The sequence below is a fragment of the Gobio gobio genome (genome assembly GCF_949357685.1).
Source record: "Gobio gobio genome assembly, chromosome: 9".
In the NCBI taxonomy this organism is placed as follows: domain Eukaryota; kingdom Metazoa; phylum Chordata; class Actinopteri; order Cypriniformes; family Gobionidae; genus Gobio; species Gobio gobio.
In genome coordinates this window covers 23,991,286-24,018,196 of record NC_137115.1, presented here as the reverse complement: position 1 = coordinate 24,018,196, position 26,911 = coordinate 23,991,286, and the positions used below count along the sequence as shown (strand labels likewise).

The following is a 26,911-nucleotide window of genomic DNA, read 5'->3' as shown; positions in this document are numbered from 1 at the left end:
TTGAAATGAAATTATTGTAATAAAAACTGCCTAAAATAACAGAAACCATCTTTAGTAAACAATTATTTGAAGTGTAATTAAATTGTTTAGTGTGTCTCGCGCCCATTCAAATACATGGAGGGGTGGGGTTTAGGAGCTATACTGGGACCGGCCACCGGGGGGCGATCGAGGCGCGGAAGCTTCAATTTCTGACAGGAGCACTACAGGCTTGGCTACAACCACTCATCTGCAGTTAAATGCCGGTAACGTTGTTACCGTTAATGCCGTTATGTCTGTGTGACGTCATTTGCACTAGGAGTCCTATGATATTTTGCGGCTCCCTACTTGACAAAGCTTATTTTTTTGCTGAGTCGTTGCGTGTGCCGCGATTGCCACGCTTGCTGCCTCCTTTGTGTGTGTGTGTGTGTGTGTGCGTGAGAGAGAGAGCAAGCGAGAGAGCGAGCGCTTTGGCTGGTTGACAGGAACAGAATGTGAGGCGGATTGAGATGTCCAATCAAATCAAAGTAGGCGGGGTTTACGTTCTCATTTGGCTCGTGCAGTCTTCACACAGACGAGAGCGTCAATCTATCGCTTAATGCCGTTGCGGAGAAAGACTATTCTCCGGTGAAATCACAAGCCAAAATGCACACAAACGGGTCCAAGCTCTTAATATACAATCATTGATGAACATCTTTGATTTTAATGAAGAAGAAAAAAACTATACGAGAGCGGATTAGAACCTGAAACCTTTGGCACATTTTACAAAAACTCTACCACTAGCCTAGCCTGGCTCCGCCCTCCTACATACTTCCGCTCAATTTTCATTTTCCTTCAGTACTACGTCTGGGACTGCTGTATATGCTTAGGTTTTCGCCCGAACAGTTTTTTGCCGGTCCAATCAGCGAACAGAGGGAGTGGCTGAGAGCGATGACGTTGATGTCGTGCTCTAGTTTGAGTTGTAGTTCAGTAATGGCGGCGTTGAAAGATGCGAGTGTGTGGCACTGGCACCGCTGACGAATGTCCAGAAGTTAAAGCCGGAGTGTGGCGAGGTGGACAGGCGAGCGATGCGTGATTGAGAATGATTCACACCGGTCTCGAGTCCTCTCATGAGGGAGCACGGATGCATATAAGGACGAGCGACGCCGGTGAAGAATGAGAGAGGACCAGGGGCCTCATTTATAAACGTTGCGTACGCACAAAAGAAGGCGTACGCCGCTCTCTACGCAATAATTGGTATTTATAAAAAGCAAACTTGACGGGAAAATGTGCGGTCTTTCACGCAAGCTCTGACCCAGGCGTACGCACAAAAACGGGTGAAATGAGAAATGGCGACACCGTCGGCAGATGGAAGAAACACGTGAAAGTGTGTGAAACTGTAGACCGTTGTGTAAAAGAAATGGCTATGCCTCTCATAAATAACATTAAGACTTCACAAAGCAAGTCTTACAATGAACAGCCTACACGAACACCCGTTTGATCGATCTGCAGTGTAAAACAAACAAAATCAAACGAAAATTACAACATAAATGCAAATTAACACATATTTGCAAAAAGAAAAGTGAAATATGTTCTGCAATAATATTGGCATGTTATGCATTGCAATTCATCCTCATAAATATGGTAAACAACGAAATAGCTAATGTACAAAACTGATATTCTCGTCAAGTGTCCGTCTGGCGGAGCAGATAGATGCAATTAGACAGATAGATAGATAATTAGGGAGATATATAGATAAATAGATAGATGTATTAATTGTCCACTGGGGAAAGTTGTTTTCATAGTAAAATTTCTTCATCAGCTACGTTCATGGTATTCATGCATATGCCTTTAGTTTTATTTTTGATAAAATGACGTATGTCTCAACCATTCAGAAAGCTGCAAGACATTACATTTGCACGGAACTATTTCCCATTTCCACGTAGATTATAACCGACATCTGTAGCTTGTCAGATTCAATTAAATGGATGGAAATAAAATGCCCATCTCAATGCGTAATGACGCACAATGGCTGATCTTGTGCTCTAGAAGATGTGGCGAATGGAAGGATTCGGAGTGAACGCATCTTCAGACAGCAAGAGGACACACTCTGGCGATGGAGCACTAGACGCTTTTTTGCCGCGACTTAGATGTCCGATCCAGGCACGTGCAGAGGGGGGGGGGCTTTGGGTGCTCGAGCCCCTGCCCTTTTTCAAAATTAATCAAAAGTGCCCCTCTCAGACAAATATCAATGATAATATCGTGGTCAATAAAACTAAATAAATGTGATTATTATAACATGACAATGCATACAATAGTAACGAAAGGCTCAAAAGTCGGACAATTTCTGTTGAGGCGTTGCCATAACGCGTTGCTATGGGTTGCGTGCGTTTTGATTGACAGCTGATTTTCCACTGTTCGGAAACGGCTCTCGAGCCAAATATGGTCCTTTCAGAGAGTGTGTGGCCTCGCGGGAAAAAAGAAAACCAAATTTTTTTTTTTCATCCATAATCAGAGCTAATGTGTTGATTTAATTAAAAATCTATATATTAGCTATATATATTTTAAAGTATTACACAATTCACCAATGCCCGTTTGTCATGTATATACACCAACCAATCGTGATCTGGCAAAGCAAGTTCAAATTCCATTGGGTGATGTGAAACGGTAATTTTCTGTTCTTATTCATAAATTGGTTGAAAATTACATGGACAGACGAACTAACGTTTATGGAACAATTTCCTGCGGTTTGTCTCATTTTATAAATTGCATCACTGACAAAATGGATTTTAATTGACAACAAACAAATCCCTGCACAAAACCACAGCAGCAAAAGTCGCATTAATGGTAAGTAGTGTTAAATTCACTTGTATTTATGTATATTGATACACCGTTTACTATTTCATGAAACTATCAAAGTTAACAAAACCCAAGTGCCAGCGGCTCCTACAGGCCTATTATGTGAAGTGTAAGCTGGCAAAATGGTTACATGAAAGGACTTTATTATATTACACATTTTTAATATTATGCAGCATTATGAAAGAAGTCTCTTATGTTCATCAAGCCTGCATTTATTTGATAAAAAACAGCAATATTGCAAAATATATTAAAATAATGGTTTTCATTTTAAAATAATTTAAAATGGTTTTCATTTTAAAATAATTTAAAATGGTTTTCATTTTAAAATAATTTAAAATATAATTTATTCCTGTGATCACAGCTGGATTTTCAGCATCATTGCTCCACTCTTCAGTGTCACATGATCATTCAGAAATCATTCTAATATGAGGATTTAATATCAATGATGGAAACTGTGATACTATTTTCAAGATTCTTTGATTAATAAAAAGTTAAAAAGAATACAATGTAATAATATTTCACAATATTAGGCTACTGTTTTTTCTGTATTTTTGATTAAATAAATGCAGGCTTGATGAGCATAAGGATATATATACATACATATATATATTCACATACATACATACATGCATACATACATATATATATATATATATAATGTGTATTGGATTAGATTCAACTGCATTGTCATTACACAAGTACAGGTACAAGGCAACGAAATGCAGTAAGAGGGACGAACAGGGTATATATATATATATATATATATATATATATATATATATATATATATATATATATATATATATATATATATATATATATATATATATATATATATATATATATATATATATATATATATATATATATATATATATATATATATTATATTATATATTTACATATTGCCCCTTTTTTACATTTGAGCCCCTGCCCCTGACGAACTCTCTGCACGGCCCTGGTCCGATCATTTCTTTTTTATTTCGGCGATAGTCCGAGGTTGTGAGGCTACAGCATTTACGGCGTCTGCAACCTTTTGCCACTCAAGTGTCTTTTTGGCATTAGTAATGCCCACACTGTGCCCTCCAAACAACACTTTTCTTCTCTTTTCAACCTCGCCAACGATAACTTCTACCTCACATTGAGTGAAGTTACGTTTTTTTTTAATTTCCTCTCTGTGTTTGCCATGATTTCGCAACCTATGAATATTAACTTGTGGGCGTTTCACGGACTATTTATGGGCAACTATGGGCGTGACATGAAGCCGCAAAAGCTGCGCTACATTTAGAATTGATTGTGATTTATTAAGGGAAAACTGCGTAGGATGTGCGTGCGCACGGTTTTATAAATCCGAATATTTCTGTGCGTACGCACGTCCTATGTTTCATCCGTACGCCAATTCTGACGCAAATCCTACGCAAAGTTTTATAAATGAGGCCCCAGGCCTGGATTTTAAGTTGTGTTTTGTTATGTTTGTGCGCGGCAGTCGTCCGTGAGGGCTGCCGCTTTTACTTTCATTTTGTGTTTATTATTTGATTAAAAGTTGTTAAACGTTCGTCGGTTCCCGCCTCCTTCTTCCCTGAACAAACGAACTCCGTTACACGGAGCAAGAACAATCACTGCTGTACTGCTGATGTTGTGGTCCGGGAAAAGTATTTTTCAGCTCGCTCCGTTAGTGGTGAAGGAGTTGGCTGAAGCCGTCCGTCTTCCACCACCCGCGAGAAAAACCCAGGCTGAATTACCGACTGCTTTTGACAAACACAGAGGTCGTGTGGTAATGTAATTGCTCTCCGAATCCACATCTCTGAGTTTTCAAGAATATATCACTTCAAAATTCACTGTTTATATCCTTTTTAGACCCCTGCAGAGCACCGTACTGTTGCGTGTGCTGTAATTTGCATTTCTAGACTTGTATTTCTTTAAATGCTGGCAAGTGTTTACAAGAGCAAAATATTTCATCACCGCTCAAAAAATAAAAGAAGAAAAGCACGTAAACATTTGAATTGGGCTGTTATTCACGGCAGCATTTATTCTTATCATACCAAGCATATAATATTTTATTTACAGCATACAATCATGTTATGATTGCACGAGATATGCACCACGAGACCAGCGCGTTCCGATCACAAAACTCTCCTCTCCACCGTGAATAAATCACAATCTGAATGCACAAGGTTTTATCACTGACACTGAGGTGGTATGCACAATTAATGAGAGAATCAAAAGGCTTGTTTGAGATGAGCGAAATCTGCGCAGAACCGATCACCGGTGATCAGCGCGAGATGCATTCCGGTTAGAAAAGTGTCCGAGGGCGGTCCGCCTTGCTCTGATGTCATGCCGACGTATGTCAAAAAACTCTCGCGAGCGAAAGGCGGATGTGTCGGATTTTGCAGTCGAGCGCAGCTGCTCTCCACCGACTGCGCTGAGCAAAAGCATGATGGGAAACGACTTCCTGACGACACAGCTTAATGCTTATTGGTTTAAACAACCGTGATGTATGGTTCTTTTTAAAAATGTTTGATTTTAAAACTCTGATATCATGTTTTTAGGTGTGAATATTCCCAAACTCTCTAAAAAAGGCGATCTCTCTGTGGGTTATGTGATTGTTGTCATATTTATAAATATATATATATATATAGCCTACAAACATGTATGTAGGCCTAATTAAAGTAAAAATGATTGATAAACACGTCTTTCGAATGGAAATAAATAACAACAACTTTGGGTGTCTTGTTCATAATATTTATTTTCATATAAAAGTAACAGAACTTTAATTACATCAAGTTTATCAGCAACAAAGCGCACGAGTGTGAATCCCGCGATATCCGCCTTGATCTCGCAGGTGTCTGATCCACTACGAGAAGAGAGAACTGTCGAGACATGACCAACTGCAGAACCGCAGAACCATATACGTCACTCACAACAGTCTGAGAGCAACAGCACCACGCCACAGTGACGTCACTCACAACCGTCTGAGAGCAACAGCACCACACCACGGTCTCATGCCGGAAGTGGGCGGGGCTGATTTATCTTCGTATACATTGCTCAATGCTCATGGAGCAATCATACATTGGAGCGTTTCAAACCCAAGTTTCAAACCATGTTAATAATGTCAAGTATTTTATTAATACGTTCTAATTGTAGAGAGGTATAGATAGATAGATATACTCACTTTTCATTAATAGTACATAGTTAAATCATAAAAATACACACATTACACATTGAATATATTTATAACGCAAGTTATATATGTAATGTAAATTAATATATATATATATATAAAATGTAAGTTTATATATATATATATATATATATATATATATATATATATATATATATATATATATATATAAACCCCATTGCAACGTTTTGTTAAGGATTTTTAAAGTAAAAAGTTTCTATTTATATTATGTCTTTAAAGATTATATTAGATCAATTGAACATAAAGCTTAAAACACTAAAAATGAAAACAAAGATTGAGCATTTGAACATTTATTTATATGACAAAATATTTTTTACTCAAGCATTTCAGAATGAACCTTTTTTCATAGTACATAATACACATTACACAATTCTACACTGGAATGCATAATTCAAGCAGATTCAGATTAATCAAATCCTAAAACAACACACAAATTATTTACTTCCCCAAAGGCATCATATACTAGCTGGGGTTTGCTTTAAAAAAATACACAATCAGACCAAAGAGAATATATTGAACTAGGTTCAAAGTTATTGCACAGCAGGTACATGACAAATTAAATCAAATGAAATCTCCATAAATATACAATTAATTCTGAGACTCCTTTAGTCCAAACACTTAAAAAATACTAAAGGCTCTTTGGCAAGTTGTTGGTCAACCATTTCAGCCTGTGAAAGTTGAAGGGCTTTTTCCTGGTCTTCCTCTTTCAATTTCAGAAAGCACGGCTCCTCCACGAAACCTCTGAAAACGTTTGGTAGTTCGCCTGCAGTGCAGAGGTCTTCTGTGATCCGTGGCTCCTTCATGAGAGAAGGGTACAAAAAATGGGATGAAATGTTGGAAGTTTTTTAACAATCTCGTGTGTTGAAGGATGTAGCATGTATAATAGTTTGTAAAAAAGTTTTGAAATTCAATTTTCCTCATGTCTATATTTGTGACAAATCATACCCTGTCACAAATCAAATTAATTAACCATTTTCAGTTCAAAATGTATACAGAAATCAAAGGCAAGCTTTCACACTGTGCTTATCGTCGTTCTAAACACAATTTTAACCCCGGGTAAAGTAACATTTCACACTTTTATATTTACGTGCTTTGGACAGTCACTGAAACACTGTGCATTCTATATAAATAATAAATTCACCGTTGGAGAGGAAAAACGTCAAATGCTGACAGAAAACGCAACAATTGCAGTGAAGAAGAGACCATTTTAATTATTTTATAGTCTGAAATGTCCATTCAGGATAAACTTGTAATACGAGGACATGCAAAGCTTGACCATTTATGTAAACATATTGTGTGCAGTGTTCGTCCAATCAGTGACACTGCAAATAAGGATGTTATCCTATGGCTTAGTACAGTACAGTGTGGAACGGCAGTGTATGAATACCCAGGATTAATTGTTCATCTCAGGTAAATGATGATCAGTGTGAAACAAGATAACCCAGGATTCTGTATACCCGGGGTTTACTATTTCAAGTGTGAAAAGCCCTCATGTTTTTCATCCTAATGAAGAGAAGCTCTTATTTTTAAAAAAATGTCTTACTATTAACATGAATATCCCACAGTCAATAGAGCCGACCAACTGTTGTGGAACAGTCTAAAACAATAGAACATTATTAAGTTATTCCTGGAAAAGATGTGACAGATATAACAACACACTATCTGTATAAGTAGCTTATGTTTTTATGAGAGCCTTTTAAAACTAACCTTGTTTTTGATCAGCTTCCATTGTCCTGTGCTGGGGTGAGTCTGCTTGTCAATTTACTGCAACATAATCAAACAGAAATATTATATATAATGTAACCATAAAAATTGTACAAGAGAGACAAGTTTCATTGTTCTCAAGCAAAAATGACCACTTACTGCAAATTCAGAATATAAAAGAAACTTTCAGAACGTCATCCAAATGAACAATATCTATATTTGGCAATTCATATCAGATGTTTGGTTGTGTATTTGATTTGATTTTAATAGGACATATTCAGACACATGAAATATTGTTTGTATTTTGTTAGCTTAAGCACATTGTGCTTATATATAAATATATCTACTTGAAACTTTGAAGATGAGATGACACTTTTGACCAAATCATGCAGAAAACCAACTAATTCTAAAGGGATAACAAATAAATACTATTTCTTGCCACTCAAAACATTCATACCTTCATGGACAGCTGCTTTTTGAAGTGAATTTGAAGGTGTGCATTCAACTAGTGCCATCTGGTCAGTTTAAAAACACTGGGCAGTGAAAACTGTTGCAGAATGTCTTGCATTGATGAAAATGAAGTAAAGCTGAGCCTCTCCAAATCGTAATGTGCCTCTATAAATTCGAAAAAAATCCACATAAAACACATTGGTCAGTATCAGAAAAGGTAATTAAATAAAAAATACAGCGCCAACAACAAAGTAAAATCACAAACAATAAATATGTAACTTAAAGCAAGACCATATCAACAGATGCGAGAGACATTGTAAAGCTCGTTTAAAAAAAGATTAGAGCCACGTGCTGTATAAAGTGTTAATACAACAACTATGGATCAAATACACAACACAAATAAACTTGATAGATTAAAACCACAACACAAAAACAACTGTTTACCGTATTCTCTTTTTCCGCCATGCCGATTGTTTAGTTTTCGTTAACTCCGCCCACTTCCGGTCCTCAGACTGTTGTGAGTGACGTCACTGTGGCGTGGCGCTGTTGCTCTCAGACTGTTGTGAGTGACGTATATGGGTTCTGCGGTTCTGCAGTTGGTTATTATTGGAACTGTCCGGCTTGCCTGCACTTTTTTCACTCCTCCCCTCACTGCAGCCGCCTAGTCTCGGCTGAGGCGAGGCGAGGCGCATCTCAAACAAGCCTAAAGGCGAACGGCACGTGACATACGTCACGACCAAACGTTAGCGATTGGTTATGCAGATCCAGAGTGACTCATGGCAGATCGAATAGTTTTAAACTTCAACAGAGGACCCGCCTTCAAGGAAGTAAACGCTTGTCAATGGAGAGTGGCCATGTACAAATTAAATGTACAAGAGTCTGGTAAAATCAGGCTACCACTAGACCACAAGGGAACTCGAATGTTGACAGCGCATCTATATATTTATTCACTCATGCGCAGAATCTCGGATATACTAATAATATATTTGACACAAATTAGTGTAAATATTGTTTGCAAATAGAACTAGAATTAGACCTAGAATTTCGTTCACTGTTCTGTTTGATTTGGCCTTGCTTTGAATTAGTCTATTATTTGAAACACCCCCAGGTAAATTGAGTTTGAGACCCCTGCTTTAAAACAAATTGTTTATACAATTAGCATCAATAATAATAATCTTCACTTCACTGGAAATTGATGCGCTTTTCATTGGAAATGAACACACTTGCTCTTGGCTGTGAGCGCGCGGGCTCCCGTCTCTCCCTTGCTGGCGCGTGCACAAAATATTCGCCATGCGTAATTTTATAATTAAATAATATATAATATAAAACAACAACAACACTAATGCATTTCAATAATAAAAGTGCATCTTACTGTGACTTAAAGTTTATTATTGGGGGTTGTAGGTCTCATCAAATGCATTCTTCTTCGATTCGTGCATTTCAGATGTTATTGCACATAGCCTACTCATTAATCAGAGTTTTTTTTTTCACTTTGAGAATTTATACCATTACAATAATTATCTTCTCTCTTTTTTCAGTGTCTATTGTCATCTGATTTTTGTAAGTGATCAATCTAGCAGTATTTTTAACTTGCACAGACATGTGCAATACCTCACTCACATTCTGTCATGTTAATTCTTTTTTTTTTTTCTGCTTGTGTCTCAACAGCTAAATCCACCCCAAAGGCTCTTTTTAGAGCCACTACAAGAAGTGTATCTTTGGCTTTGTAAGTATATGTTCTGACTGCCTGTCAGACAAATTCTCAGTATTTTGGGTTTAGATTATGCAGGGGTCTCAAACTCAATTTACCTGAGGGCTGCTGGGGGTAGACTCTGGGTCAGGTTGGGCCACATCAAGTATTCCACAAAAAAAGTAATAATATATGTTTCACATATTCAAAAAAAGGAACACAACTGATCCAATCTTCTCAGTCTATTATTAACAGTTCTTCAACATGAATGTTTCTTCTGAACATAAACTGTTCCTCTGAATTTGAACATTCCTCCAAGTAGGCCACAAAATACCATCCCACGAGTTTGAGACCCCTGTGATACAGCATGTAGATCTGAAAATTCAGCTTTTGTCCCCGTTATGATTAAATCACAGGACCGGAATACCAGTAATTTGCCAAGAGATCTCTTTTTATTATTTTATATATCAGACATAGTTGAGACATTAAAAAGTTATTGTCTCATGCCAGCTGTATGTTTCTCCATTCCTCCATTTCTCTCCCCTCTCCCTTCTTCATCCTCCCTTCGTCCCTCGTCCATCTCTCATCTCGTCTCGTCTCTCCTCTGAGTCTCGTCTCTCCTCGTCTCGTCTGAGGCTGGACACTCAATTTGGATATTATATATACTACTAACAGAGGATCTCACTAGGAAGAGACTTCCATAGAAGGAAGAGAAACATGCGTCCTATGTTTAAAATAGAGCGTATACATCATGCTTACATCAGTTGCACAATCCACTTTCCTTATAAAGAATCAGTTTACAATACATCATAGAACAGATGCATGCTACTGTGTGCATCAGTGGAAACATGTTCTATAAGAGTGCACATTCCTGTAACAAATATAGCTCATCCAAGTCTCTCCTTGGGACACAATGTTCAACACTGTCTGACTTTACATTGTACATTATACAAATAATTATGAAAAATAATAAAACATAATACTAAATAAAAATAACATTAAACAATAAAATTTCGATCTTCACAGCAAGTCAGAGTCATCATTGTCTTAGAAAGATTTTAAAGGGATAATTCTACAATCCTGCATCACTGATTTGCCATGTTCAAATTAGTCAATAATGATCAATGAAAACTGGATACATTTCATTTGTACAGACATTTGGAATACCTCACATTGTCATGTTTTCTCTCCCTTCTGCTTGTGTCTCAACAGCGGCTAAAATACACCCAAAGGCTCTTTTCATTACAAGGAGCTAATCATTGGCTTTGTAAGTATTCTGACTGATCGTCAGACACTTATTGGGGTTTAGATCAAGTAAAGCTACGTTCATGTAGCAAATCAGAGTCATTATTGTCTTATAATAAAGGCTCTACATTTATGATCCTGTACCATAATTTAAAATGTAAATGGTTTATAATGTTGGTTTGTAAATAATAATTGTTCTTTTAAAGTAGGCATGTGCCGGTATACAATTTTAATGTTGCAATTAATTGCTGAAGCTTTTATCACGGTATACGGTATTATCACAATATTTAAAAAAAAGTTGCAAAAAAAGTGTTGTCATACTATAACAGGTTTAAAAAATGTCTTATAACAAAAGAACCAAACATTTAAATACAATAAAGCAATACACAAAAATGTATAAAGTAAACAAATATTTAAAACAGATTAAAGTGCTTAAGAATTATAAAGAACAATAGGTAACACTTTACAATAATGTCTCGCCAGTTAATGCATTAACATTCACAAAGAGCGAATAGCTACATTTTTACAGAAGTTATTCTTCTTTGATAATGTTAGTTTAAAAAAGCAACTGTTAGTGTAAGCTCAGGTCCATTAAATAATACAGTTACAACTTTTGATTTTAATAATGTGTTATTAAATGCTGAAATGTACATTTAACTAAGATTAATACATGCTTTAGAAGTATTTTTCATTGTCAGTTTGTTAATGAATGAACTAATGTTAAATAATGGAGCCATATTGTAAAGTGTGTGATTGAACAACAGTCAGAACATATTCAAACAATATCTAGGGCATGTAATTTAAAACTAAAAAAAAAAAATTGAAGTTTGAAAATGACTTTAAGTCTTTAAGTATTAGGTTATGTGATGATGAGCACCGGATTGTGGTTACTGGGGAAACGGCTGTATTTCTGCTGTTCGCCAGCGCCCTCTGCTGTCTGAAAGTGAATGTGCATTTCAGTGCGTCTTCACGCCTTCCGCCATGTGCTCGGCTCATGAACGGTCTGTTTACATCAGTGCGCGTTCCTCTTTGACGCGTTGTTCATTTTAAACGGTTGATGGGTAAAGTATTCTTAAAATACATTCTAAAAATCTGAATAATTCGTAATAAATAATTATTCACGGTATTTTGAAGTGCCCACGATAACAATATTGTGCATGTTCATTATTGCGGTATATCGTATTACCGTTTACCGGCACATGTCTATTTTAAAGGTGAACTATGTAGGATTTTTGCAGTAAAACATCCAGAAACCACTAGGCCAGTGTTATATATTTTGTTCAGTTGAGTACTTAGAATATCCCAAATGTTTCCAACTATTTGTAAATCGTGAGAAATTGCTATTTTAACCGAGGAACCGGGACGAGTGAGCTATGCATGTGAGGGAGTCGCCTGTCGATTGCGTCATATCTGCGTCACCCTCGGTTTCCGGTTTTATTCAGTGAAACACTTTACTCTCACTGCAGTGTGAACAAGTGTCATAGCAGCCGCCGAGCGAACGTCATAACTTCCTTTTCAACACACTTAGATATATCTAATACGATAAACAGAGTTGCGTTACCTCACTCATGACTGGAAAAGAGGAAGTGGCGCCGGCAACCGTGTCATAATAAAAGTCCCGCCGGCAACTATGCCATAATAACAGTCCCGCTCTTCAATCGCTCCTGCGGCCTTGCTCAGCTCCACAACACTCGGTCCTGCTCTGCTTCAGACTACAGTAATGTTAATAATCGCATCCATGAATATGATTTCTGCCCGAGTCCTGTCCTGACTGTTTTCCACCGGCTGTGAGGTGAAGACCACATGTCCCAAGATTCTGCGCTCAAACGTGCGTCATCAAACTACGCCTTTGTTTTGAACAGGCGACCTCTAGTGGACGGAAAAGTTACATAGTGTAGCTTTAAAGGTGCTATAAGCGATGTCACACGTTTTTTTAGGCCAAACATTTTTTTGTCGCATACTGCAAACATCTCCTCACAGATGTTTAAACAATAAACACCAGTTAAAAGGACCTGCCACACACACACACACACACACACACACACACACACACACACACACACACACACACACACACACACACACACACACACACACACACACACACACACACACACACACACACACACACACACACACACACACTTGTCTAGTCTCATCATATACTTAGACTGTATATTTGTGGATTATCCCTTACCTGATGGATACTTACCTCCTTGTAAGTCTCCAAGTGTTCGTCCCTCAAAGAAAAGAAAGTTATTCTTAAATTATTTCAGTGATAATTGACCGTCTCCATTCAACTCATCTGTTTTGCTATATTGCTACATTGATTCCATTATCCTTTTTGTAAATAAAAGCTTAGTAACTTACCAGTCTCTCCAGTCTATGTTCGCTGACAATATGTCTGGTTGACTATATTTTATTTTTATAATGAACAGTCTGTGATGTCCAGTTAGCAATGCTAGAACTGATATTTTGTGTCTGTGTCGAGATCATCATCTCAGGGAAGTGAGGTTCTTCCCCCCCACCCCCCAAACCATACAGCCCTAATAAATGTGTTTCTTTTTTATTTCAGAATTTCAGAAAAAAGTCTTGAGTAAATTAATTGAAATTCACATGGAGGTCAGACGCCTTGGCAGAAGTGAGCCTGCCTTTTCACCCACTCATATTAAGAGGTTGAAGTCCATGGAGGATTTCCAGAGAGAGGAGCTACTCCTCAATGACCGAAAAGCTTTTGATAACCTGGTAGGATTTACAAGAGAGAGTCTGAAAGTAATGATTGGTATTACAAAGTATACAGTGCACTTGTTCCCCATGATTTTGGTTTAGTTATATCATGGTCTGTGAAAATATTAAATCATCATTAGCTGGAAGGTGTGCATTAAAACTGTTTCAGTTATGTATAGTGTCAGTAAATGAAGTGCACTTTTCTAATGCAAGCATACACTTCAAAATTCAGTTTTCTCCCCATACTCCTCTGAGAAACATATGTGTCGGGGCTCTTTCACCAATGAATGTATATAAAATTATATTGTTGCGTAAAGTTGCTGTGGATTATAATTTGTTAAATGCACTCAATTTGCTTCACCATGCTCAGGCATAATGAATATACAGGTGCTGGTAATATAATTAGAATATCATCAAAAAGTTGATTTATTTCCCTAATTCCATTCAAAAAGTGAAACTTGTATATTATATTCATTAATTACACACAGCCTGATATATTTCAAATGTTTATTTTGTTTAATTTTGATGATTATAACTGACAACTAAGGAAAATCCCAAATTCAGTCATTCTCTAATTATAAGACCAGCACCTGTATATGAGTTATTAATAGTATAGCAATAAAGTACACTATTTGCTTTTCCTAGGGTATATTTCAGTGAAAAATTGTTTTTTATGGACTTTGTATGGACTTTCAACAGGTGCTTCAACTTGCTCGAATTGGAGGAAAGGATGTAAAGGACTGTGTCCACAAAGTCCTTGACCGGTATGTTTCAAAATATTAGTAGCACACTGATCAGGAAATCTGAGGCTGATATGATCACTGATACTTATTTTTAAAAGGTCATAGAACCCCCCTTTTTGCACTTTTCTTTTAGCTTTTAAATGTTAAAGGGATACTCCAATAATTTAAATTCTCTCATCATTTATTTACCATCATGTATATTCCTTTCTTTTGTGGAACACAGTTTAATAAAAAAAAATCCATCTCTTTGGGTCGTATGAGTAATGATCTTTGAGTTCCACAGAAGAAAGCCATATAACAATTTGCTGTATTCCAACTTTATTTAAATTTTAAACGGCTGTTCCAACGCCCTGGGCTTGTAACTTTATTTTCAAACACTCAATGTTCTAGTGTAAGTGGTTCATGGAACACAACACATAGGTTACTGAAAATCAGGGTTGTGGACCTGATAAATAAATAAAGCTAATAAATGTATCTATCAAGACCAGTGAGAGACCGCTGCAAAAAATGTTTTTCTTTCTTTTTATTTTTGTTTCCAGTCCAAATATCAAACAAATTCTTAAATCAAGTCAAGATGCATGTACTAGACAAGTAAATGACATAAGATATTATGTCCAATTTCACCCCCTCCACCCATAATTTGCTTTTCTGAGTAAGAAGAACATTTATTGCAGTGTATTCATCATCAGAATCAATCATTGTGACACACGCATACATTTTTGGTTCTAACAAACATAAAAGGAAGAGCCAGGATGTTATTTAATATACCTCTGATTGTATTCTTCTGAAAGAAGAAAGTCATATACACCTAGGATGACTTGATGGTGAGGAAAATTATGATATTTTTATTTTTGGGTGAACTATTCCTATAGGCCCATGGTCAGTGATCAATTCAAAGCTTGACTTAAGATTGTAATTTAAATTTCTTCAGCCTCTTCAGTAATTTTCTCATGGCCCAGTTCAACATGAAGGGAAAAGGGAAAAAAGACAAGATGGCTCTGGAGACCACATGCATTTACAGAGCAATTCAAGGTTAAAACAAGCTGTGACAAAATGTGTAAAAGGTCAGATGACTAATCCAAGTATTGATTAATATAAATACTCTTGAGACTTACAATATATCATATTTTCACATTACATATTTTTCTTACAAAAACCCATCAATTCGCATCAGAAGGCCTTTATTACTTTTATAATGGATGGATACACTTTTTTGGTCTTCAAATTTTGGACTGCCACTGCCATCATAAAACTTGGAAGAGCCAGGACATTTTTTAATACAACTCAGATTGTATTCATCTGAAAGAAAAATGTCATGTTGGGTGAACTTTCCCTTTAATTGTGTGATGGGGTTGAGTTGTTAAGCTTGACAGAACCCTGCCTGACTATAATACACCTCAAAAATATGAATACAAAATTATATGACTTACAAGAGAGGTGAATGATGTAATTTCCTGTGAATGATGTCATATGCTGGAGTCTAAATAATTATGGACACTGCACATTATAAACACTTCACATTTTATTAATTATTAAGTACAAATTCAGTGAAGTGCCTCAGGCACATGACAAAATGACAGAAATAACTTTTTTATGATAAAAATTATTTAAATGCAATAATTTTATAATTGTATTCATTATTATGGATAGACCAAAATATTGTGAAAAACTTTTAACATTTCATTTAGGTGAACCACCACTTTAAAAAAGTAATTGGGACTGAAATATTACTGAATCCCAGGAATGACCCATATTGTGATGTAGTGTGTGTATAAGAAAAGTATCCATATTTAAAACTTTATGAAATAAAATATCTATAATTCGCAGTTCAGATTTTTTTTCGTAAATTGAATGCGGAAGGCGGTCAGGCAGAAGCTAGATATTTTAATTTACAACCCCAGTGAGTAAGATAAAGGGGACTATAGTGAGAAACTCACTAGAAAGATACAAAACAAACATACAATTCTGGGAAGTATGCATACAGCATTTAGAAATGAAGCAGTTAGAATGTACGGTAGACTTTAACCATTTTTGCTTTATCTTTTTTATTCTCTGAAATTTTCTGGGGACCCCTTAGAACCTTCTGGGTGATCAAGGGTGATTGTGGGTTTGTATTATTATAGATCGAGTTTCAATGGTCCATTTGAGAGAAGGAGTATGAAACATCCATTCAGATTTTAAACTTCAGACTCATCACCTATGCAAGTTTAATTTGCCATCCAGTACAGTAGATGGCGAGTTGATCGCCATTAAAGAAGAAGAAGAAGAAGAAGAAGAAGAAGAGTAGCTAACTACCGAATATGTCCCTTCCCGAGCACCATAACTTGGGCAGGATTTTTATTTCTATGGGACCTGGCAACCCTGCTTACTCGGGTGGAGCTCGTTTGAACTTTTTTGGGGGGTCCTATTATGTTTTTGTTGATGTTTCTAAAGAAGAAAACTAGCCCATGAATTAAGCGTAATAGGTTTTCTTTGAATGAAGACACCGTTTGGCAGTCTTTGTGTGACAGCTGATAAAGGTAAGATCTAAACTGATTGAAAAGTTCGTCGGTGTTTTTTTTTTTAGCTGTAAACGTGGTAACGTTATCAGTGGTTATTAGAGTCCAGTTTGCGACATTAGCTAAGTATCTTTGTGGTTTTCTCAAGTGTCCTAGTCAAGTCAAGTCACCTTTATTAATTTAACCTTAGCGCTTTTTACAATATTGTTTCAAAGCAGCTTTATAGTGGTAACAGTAAAATAATGCAACAAAGGTGCACTGCTAAATCCATTCTCTGTTTGATCACACATTCGATATAGCCTATGGTTCGATCAGGTCGAACTATCTGATCATTAAATAATTGTGAATACATTCTAATGAGTACGGTGCTACAGAGTAGAGTTTAACTTGATTTCTAGACGGACGGCTAGTGTGTGGCGGTAGAATACAACACAGGACCTATAGAAGACACAATTCAATACAATAACCCAAGGAAATAGGACTGAGATGAGTGATTTTCAAATGTCAGCATATCTGAATGAGTGTGTTAAGATACGGCGAAAATACAAATGAAAGTTGCTCAAAAATGTAAAAGTGCTCTGTAACTGTTTCTGATTATGTATTTTGAATAGAACACTAGAATAATTATATGCAAATTAAAGTAACGTTAGGCCTGTATAGCCTACTGTGTAATTCCGAATTCAGCCTGGCTTGTGCTGTGTGGGGGTAATAAATGATCGTCATTCTTAACATGTTCAGACAGGTGAATGATAGTCAGTTGTGTGTCACACACTGCTTAATTTACTGCGCAGTATTATAAGTTGTAAGTGTTACACAACTGTGAAATTAAGTATTTATTTCAAAATTAATCTAATCAAAAATAGCGCAGTTTTGGTGTAGAATGGTATTGGAACATCATCATGGTAGGCTATTCCCAGTACATGTAGAAATGTCTTTTAAAGTGTATGCCTATCAGATGTTTATAACTGGTGTGTGAGTGAGTGTATCAGTCATTGATGTGAAGATATGTGTTTTTCTTTAATTAGCAGATAAACAAAGTTCTAGACACATTCATATGTGTCAACCCACATGAAAAAATACTATAGTATATTATAGTAAAATTACTCTAGTAAATACTTGTGTTTTTGAACCGTACTATAGTAAATATACTACAGTAAATTAACAAAGTGTAGTAAATACTATAATATACTACAATATACTACAATTTACTGTAGTATCTTTACTATAGTATGGTTCAAAAACACTATAGTACTAGAGTAATTTTACTGTAATTTTACTATAATATACTATAGTATTTTTTCATGTGGGAAAGTATCTATTTTAACAGTGTTTTGGTTCATATGACATGCTGAGAAACCCTTTTCTCATATCAATTATTTTTAGAGAAACATTAATGTAAATTATAGCTTTATTTCAGAGCTTAACAAAATACTTAATAGTTATATCATCCCAAAAAACCCAAAATGATAGTTATATCATCATTTAAGCCTTGTTCAGACAGTCCAATTTTTGTGCAAATCCACTTGAAAGTTGTTCATGCTATGCTTCTACTTTTCTGCCACTGCTTCACTAGACATAGTAGTCTAGCACGACATCCAAACGTTGTCATATTGTAAGACAACATTGCAAACCTCTCCATGTTGTTTTTGTCATAGGACTAGTATCAACCCAACGTCATTGCCATAGAAACCAATTAATATATTCTAGAAAATGTAAGAGCACCACAGGACACACAAATCAGATCTGAACAGTTGAGCACCACAGGACACACAAATCAGATCTGAACTGATACACAGTGTGGACAGTCAATCAATAAGATTACAATCGGGTACACAAATAATCAGATTGGGACTGACAGTGTGAACATAGTAATACTGGTTGTAATAGACTGGTTTCCCACTGAAGCTAAGCAGGGCTGAGCCTGGTCAGTACCTGGATGGGAGCCTCATTCATTCCTTCGTTCGTTCGTTCGAAAATTATTTTTTGTGGAACATGAAAGATATTTTGAAGAACATTTCAGCTGTTGATACAGAAGTTCAATCTGTATTAATCATGAAAAAATATTTATTACACACTGAAGGATTTTTGTTGTGCTTTTGTCAAACACACCGAAGGTAATTCGATAATTTTATTAAAATGCATAATTTAAAATCACATTTAACATAATTACTAAAATAATTTTCCTCCAAAATCAAGGTAAAAAAAATATTAACCCAACTGCATAAGTTTGCTATTATTTGTGGCCTTATAACCAGTAATAACTTTACACCAAATCAAATGAAGCAAAAATAATAAAAAAAAAAAGCACAAAAAAGTCTTCACACAAAACAAAATATTGAGCACAATGGCTAGACTGCAGCGTATTTAGCCCAAAAAAGATGCTAAGTTGCTTTAAGTTAATGTCTGTGTGTGTTTTTCAGATGGGATCAAACGAGAAAAAGGAAAGATGCGGGACCATCTGTCTGAAATACCTGCTCTTCACCTTCAATTTCCTGTTTTGGGTTGGTATCTCTTATTGTTATTTTAAGTCCTTCAGAACATTTTTAACTATGTAGTGGGGCTGGTCGATACAGCAAAAAAATGTATGCACGATATAATGTTTCAGATCATTCAGTATCGATAATTATTTAAAATGTTTTATAACCTTTTTTTAAACAAAGACCAGTAGAGAGAATTTTTCAATTTAACCATTATATTTTTAGTTTAACCAAATTATTAAGGCAAACAACTTTATTTTATTTAGTTTTAACAGTCAAAAACAAAATAAAATGTAAACATATCTTTTTTTTATGATTGTTAAAGAAACTTTTGGCTTGTCACCTGAGGCCACAAGAGGGCGCAATGAGTACATTAATGCACTGCAATAAATTGTTTATTCAAAGCAATGAACTGTCTGTAAAAAAAAGTGCATAATGTTTAAACTAACATTATAAATCAAATATGCTTTTGTAAATTGCATAAGCAATTATAAACAAAACAGCATCATGTATTTGAATAGCTTAATAAAAAGGGCCGAAGGGCTGATCACACAGAGTACTGCATTTAACATGAGATGCAGTGGAATGGAGTGAAACCACAAAGTCTCAAGACCTGTTTTCTAAAAGTTGAACTTTTAACTTTTACATGGCTTTCTAAACTGCGAATGCAGCATGCAGCATCTAGTGGGTTCAACTGGATACATTAACATTAATCCTCATGCACTGTTTGATTTCTGTTTACAGCCTGTATGGTCCGGGTCAAATTGACCGTAATTGGATTCAATACAATTCCCCAAAAATCACACTATGAAAAAAAACCCCCATACAATCAGGTACAAATAATTAACTTTTAATATCAATACTTTTCACACATTACAAAGAAAAAATATCTGAATTTATGATTTATAAAAATGTTTTAACCACTAATTTTAAGACTGCCCCTTCCCGACACCCGTGGGACACTTGCCATTATACACCGATCAGGCATAACATTATTACCACTGACAGGTGAAGTGAATAACACTGTCTCTTCATCTCGGCACCTGTTAGTTAGTGGGTGGGATATATTAGGCAAGTGATCATTTTGTCCTAAAGGTGATGTGTTAGAAACAAGTAAAATGGGCAAGCAAGGATTTGAGCAAGTTTGACAAAGGCCAAATTGTGATGGCTAGACGACTGAGTCAGAGCATCTCCAAAACTGCAGCTCTTGTGGGGTGTTACCGGTCTGCAGTGGTCAGTGTCTATCAAAAGTGTCAGAGGAAGGAACTGTGGTGAACCAGCAACAGGGTCATGGGCGGACAAGGCTCATTGATGCACATGGGGAGCGAAGACTGTCACGTGTGGTCTGATCAAACAGACAAACTACAGGGAGTGCAGAATTATTAGGCACATTGATTTTCTGATCATATTTTTTTTCCAGGCACATTTGACCAATTCCAAACCACAGTAATCCTAATAACTACTATTAATTTAGTATTTAATAATGTATAAGTGATATATAATTGTTCATGAAGGCTGGAAATGAAAAACACCTTATATTCAGGTGTGCAGAATTATTAGGCATGTTTTCTTTTACAGATAAATTGAGCCAAAAAAGAGATTTAACTCAGACTGAAAAGTCAAAAAGTATTAAATGCCCATGAGAAGGATGCAATACTAATGCAATACTAGACATTGCAGTTAAGGCGTGACCATTGGACAGTGAAATGCTTGTTGGGTCAGCAGGGTCAGACAAAAACAGGTGGTGAAGAAAAGACACCTGTTAACTGCAAAATAATTAAGAATTAAGGTGAAGAATTAAGGGTGAAACCATCAGGAACCCTTTAGTCTCCAGCGCCACCATTTTCCAAAGCTGCAACCTACCTGGAGTCTCCAGAAGTGCAAGGTGTCAGGATCTCAGAGACTTCTAAAAGAATCCTAAAAAATGACCCCCACTAGATAAGAATCACAAGCTGAAGTGTTGTAAAATACATGAAGAAGGTTTTTTATAGGCTTTATAGGTTTTATAGGTTGAGAGTGACTCTTGAAGGACCAGCACCACATCCTCTAGTACCACTGTTTGAAGAATTCATCTTCCAGAATCTGGCAGTACGTTTTGGGAGTTCATTTTAGTCCATCCTGAAGTCCGTTTTGCAGAGATGGACTAAAAATGAACTCCCAAAACGTACTGCCAGATTCTGGAAGATGAATTCTTCAAACAGTGGTACTAGAGGATGTGGTGCTGGTCCTTCAAGAGTCACTCTCAACCTATCTGTCCATAAAGCCTATAAAAAAACCTTCTTCATGTATTTTACAACACTTCAGCTTGTGATTCTTATCTAGTGGGGGTCATTTTTTAGGATTCTTTACCTAACTGAAGTCTCTGAGATCCTGACACCTTGCACTTCTGGAGACTCCAGGTAGGTTGCAGCTTTGGAAAATGGTGGCGCTGGAGACTAAAGGGTTCCTGATGGTTTCACCCTTAATTCTTCACCTCAATTCTTAATTCTTTTGCAGTTAACAGGTGTCTTTTCTTCACCACCTGTTTTTGTCAGATCCTGCTGACCCAACGAGCATTTCACTGTCCAATGGTCACGCCTTAAAGGCAATGTCTAGTATTGCATTAGTATTGCATCCTTCTCATGGGCATTTAATACTGTTAAATCTCTTTTTTGGCTCAATTTATCTGTAAAAGAAAACATGCCTAATAATTCTGCACACCTCAATATAAGGTGATTTTCATTTCCAGCCTTCATGAACAATTATATATCACTTATACATTATTAAATACTAAATCAATAGTAGTTATTAGGATTACTGTGGTTTGGAATTGGTCAAATGTGCCTGGAAAAAAAATATGATCAGAAAATCAACGTGCCTAATAATTCTGCACTCCCTGTATTGTAGCTCAAATTGCTCAATAAGTTAATGCTGGTTCTGATAGAAAGGTGTCAGAATACACAGTGCATTGCAGTTTATTGCGTATGGGGCTGGATAGCCGCTAGGGATGGGCAAAAGAGCACTTGAGTACTCGAACGTGACAGCGACGATCGAACATGAAAACGATGATTCCCCTGACTTTAAAATATATATATTTGTCTCTTTTTTTTTTTTTTTATTGGTTATTACGCCATTTTGGGCGGTACCTGAGGTCTGATTGGTTAGCATTAGACAGCATGCCTCCAGACGGGCGAAATAAAGTTAAAGCGTGCACTGCAGTGATGACTTGAATCACTTTGATCATGAAATACAGTTAAAGGTGCTCTAAGCGATGTCACGCGTTTTTTAGGCCAAAACATTTTTTGTCACATACAGCAAACATCTCCTCGCTATCCGCTAGCAGCCTGTCCCCTGAACACTGTATAAAAAACGTGGTCTCTGTAGTCCGCATAAGCTCCACAAACTGCAACCAAAACAAATGTGGGCAGTCTGGACAACGAAGCATAACAAACAGTGCTCCAGCCAATAGCCGACAAGAATGATTTGCAAGAGATGCAGTGCCAATCTGTCATATATAGCATTATAATGAGAACAAGATTGTAATAGAATCTTTACTCTGTGCTTTAGTTCGCCGTGTATTAGCACACTGTTGAAGAAAATCCACAACGAGAGTTACATCAGACTAGCGCGGTCAAGTTCACGTGCACACTCGCGTCCTTCTCTGCAGATGCAAGTTGTAAGATTTATTTTTATGTTGTCTATATCTGGTTAAACTCATATAGGACGCGTTTGGTTGAGTTTATTAACCAGCTAGCAAAGCGCTGCCGTTATTCCGGCTGTTGTTCATTCTCTTCAGTTTCAGCTCAAATGCAATGCCCAACATTATCGACTATGGGTTATTTGAGATGGTCATATTCTTTATGATATCATTGATGATATTAATAATTCAGCAGTGGTACATTGTTCTCATGTTTTTTAACAGTAGACCTGTTTTATTTAAAGTTGTTTCTCATTATGGATTCGAAAACGCACAGTGATGTGATGTCTGTAATCACTTTGATCGTGAAAAATAAAATTAAGTGCAAGATGTGCAGCACCAATCTGTCATATAGCATTATAATGAGAACAAGATTTTAATAGAATGTTGTTTGTCTGTGCTTTCGTTGCCGTGTAGGCCTATCAGCGTTGTTGTCAAGGTAAAAGCGCATTCAAAATGTGAGTTTCCCTTTCAAACCATAGCCTGTAAAAACTAGCACGGTCAAGTTCACATGCTTATTCGCGTCCTTTCATGTAGGGCTGGGCGATATGGCTGAAAACTATCACGATATAAGTGTTTCATATAAGTCGATATCGATAATTATTGATGTTTTATGACCTATTTAAAATAAGGACCAGGAGAAAAATATTTTACATTTACACATTTTTATTTTAAACTTAACCTACCCCTGATTATAATCCCCTCAGTTATAAAGGCAGAAATGTCAACACAACCATGGAAAACACTCAAATAATTAACCCTCTGGAGTCTGAGCTGTTTTGGGGCCCTTTAGAAGTTTTGACATGCTCTTACAACTCCAAATCAGAAAAAGTTGGGACAGTATGGAAAACGCAAAAAAAAAGAAAAAAAGTGATTTCTAAATTTACTTTGACTTGTATTTCATTGCAGACAATATGAACACAAAATATTTCATGTTTTGTCTGGTCAACTTCGTGTCATTTGTAAATATGCATCCTTTCCTGTCATTCAGACCTGCAACACATTTCAAAAAAAGTTGGGACAGGAGCAATTTAGGGCTAGTAATGAGGTAAAGTGGTTAAATAATGATGTGATTTGAAACAGGTGATGTCAACAGGTGATTGTAATTATGATTTGGTACAAAAGCAGCATCCAAGAAAGGTCTAATCCTTTAGGAGCAAAGATGGGCCGACGATCGCCAGTTTGCCAACAAATACGTGAGAAAATTATTGAAATGTTTAAAAACAATGTTCCTCAAAGAAAGATAGGAAGAGATTTGGATATTTCACATTCAACAGTGCATAACATAATTAAAAGATTCAAGGAATCTGGAGGAATTTCAGTGCGTAAAGGACAAGGGCGCAAGCCTAAGCTGAACAACCATGATCTCCGATCCCTCAGGCGGCACTGCATCAAGAATCGTCATTCATCTATAAGCAATATCACCACATGGGCTCAGGACTACTTTGGCAAACCTTTGTCAAGTACCACAATACGTAGTTACATCCACAAATGCCAGTTAAAACTGTACTGTGCCAAAAGGAAGCCCTATGTTAACAGTGTCCAGAAGCGCCGTCGACTTCTCTGGGCTCGGAGGCATCTGGGATGGACCATCACACAGTGGACATGTGTACTGTGGTCAGATGAATCAGTATTTGAGGTATTTTTTGGGAGGAATGGACGCTGTGTGCTCCGGACCAAAGAAGAAAAGGATCATCCAGACTGTTACCAGCAACAAGTCCAAAAGCCAGGGTCTGTCATGGTATGGCAAAGGTAACTTGCACTTCTGTGAAGGCACCATTAATGCTGAAAAGTACATAGAGATTTTGAAGCATAATATGCTTTTCCAGGGACGTCCATGCATATTTCAACAAGACAATGCAAAACCACATTCTGCACACATTACAAAGTCCTGGCTGCGGAGGAAGAGGGTACGGGTACTTGACTGGCCTGCCTGCAGTCCCGACCTGTCTCCAATAGAGAATGTGTGGCACATTTTGAAGCGCAAAATGCGTCAACGAAGACCCCGTACTGTTGCCCACCTTAAGACTTGTTTGCAGGAAGAATGGGACAAAATTACACCTGAAACACTTCATCACTTGGTGTCTTCAGTCCCTAAACGTCTTTTAAAGGTCCCATGGCATGAAATTTTCATTTTATGAGGCATTTCAACATTAATATGAGTTCCCCTAGCCTGAATATTGTCCCCAAGTGGATAGAAATGTTGATCGGTGTAAAACCGAGTTCTGGCTGTCTTTCTCTGCCTTTGAGAAAATGACAGGCCAGACGAGCCAATCCTGAAGTCTCCTGGTTTGACGTCCAAGCAGGAACGGTTTCCTCCCTTTCCCCGCCCAGAGAATCTGGCACGCCCATGCAAACACTCGAGATCATTAACGTTACTTGTGAACGAGTGAACACTGGCAGTTTCTCAGTGTTTGGATGTACAAATGAAAACAGAAGTCTTTCTTCAGTTCCTTCTGATCTGTGATCATTGATTTCTTATGTGTAGCTTATTATTTATTATTTGTGGACACGCAGCGGCTTCTCTCTCTCCCGACAGAACAGTGTTTTCGTGTTTTCTATCTTGTGAGTCAGTGTTTTTGTACGTCCTTGTCGCGTCTATCTGTTCTTAAATGTGCATACAGTCTTTTCTGTTTAACATCAGCAGTCACATCTTTAGAGATAAACTTGACACAAGCCGAAGCTCGGCCTCCAACATCCCCGACCCCCAGTACTGCATCTGGCCCACAGCGGAGGCACCAAACGCGGTGTGAGATTAAGCAGAAGGAGGGTAAGCGTGAGGGTATCCGGCTAGGCTAGCCAGCTATCCCCACAATAAACTGGATTACATTCGATTACAGCTGTTGTGTCTTTGTTTGCGCTGTGTAACGTTACTCAATGCGCGTCAATGACGCTATTCATATGATTGGAACATATCTAGAAATAATGCTATACTCAACACTTACTAACTCGTTCATCTCGCTGTAATGGTACATTGCATGTGTTACAAAGTTGGTAGAATAATGATGAAGAGGACTCTGTGTGACTGGGACTCGTGTTTATTCAGAACTCTCAGATACAAACACAATAAACTCGCGCTGACTGACAGCGCTCTCATAACTCAGTAGTTACTATAAATAATAGTGATGTTACATTCGTGAACGAATCGTTCTTTTTGAACGAATCTTTTAGGTGAACGAATCGTTCTCGTTCAAGTAGTCCACTGACTCATATTTCTCGTTCACTGAAATTCCTCCCTCCACAGCAGCATGGCGCTATTAGCAGCGAGGAGCGAGCGCATGCGCAGCTCTGTGGATTGTTTCATCCTGTCAATGACAAAACTTCGAGCCAATAGCGTTCGAGTATAAGATGTGACGGAGCATGTGATTTGTTGAATTCAGTGAACGAATACGCCTTTTACTGACCGAGATGCTTTTGAGTCCGACTCTGAACCAAAGACTGATCTCCTTCTCGACTTGTTCGTGAACGAACTGTATTTCGTTCGTGAACGAAATGAACCAGCTATTGAACGATACTGATAGCGAACATGTAGAGCTCGGCTTGTGTAGTTAGGCATATACGGTATGCAGCAAAGAAAGACATGTACACTTTACCATTTTAATGAAAACAGTGTAATAATGCAGGCTGATGGTTAAATGATTGTATAATTACTGATGTATTGTGTTTGTATTATTTATTTTCATTG

The 26,911-nt window shown here is 37.0% G+C and overlaps 1 protein-coding gene and 1 long non-coding RNA gene across 4 annotated transcripts in view; one reads left to right on the top strand and one right to left on the bottom strand.

Annotated features, from left to right (window-relative positions):
* Window positions 1–6,292: 6,292 nt before the first annotated feature.
* LOC307131321 lies at window positions 6,293–8,902 on the bottom strand. Of its 2 annotated transcripts, XR_013817157.1 has the most exons (5): window positions 8,615–8,902; window positions 8,178–8,335; window positions 7,724–7,780; window positions 7,560–7,613; window positions 6,293–6,813 (listed from the first exon to the last, which is right to left on the bottom strand). It is a non-coding gene; the product is annotated as an uncharacterized lncRNA (long non-coding RNA). The 2 variants fall into 2 exon arrangements; XR_013817158.1 differs by lacking the exon at window positions 7,560–7,613.
* A 7,899-nt stretch (window positions 8,903–16,801) lies between these two features.
* cd151l (CD151 antigen, like) overlaps window positions 16,802–26,911 on the top strand; it is a 124,674-nt gene continuing 114,564 nt past the window's right edge. For both annotated transcript variants that reach the window (XM_079825385.1, XM_079825384.1), the window contains exons 1-2: window positions 16,802–17,094; window positions 19,494–19,574. In XM_079825385.1, the coding sequence (XP_079681511.1) occupies window positions 19,494–19,574 (81 nt within the window). In that variant the 5' untranslated portion in view covers window positions 16,802–17,094. The remainder of the gene's footprint in view (window positions 17,095–19,493; window positions 19,575–26,911) is intronic.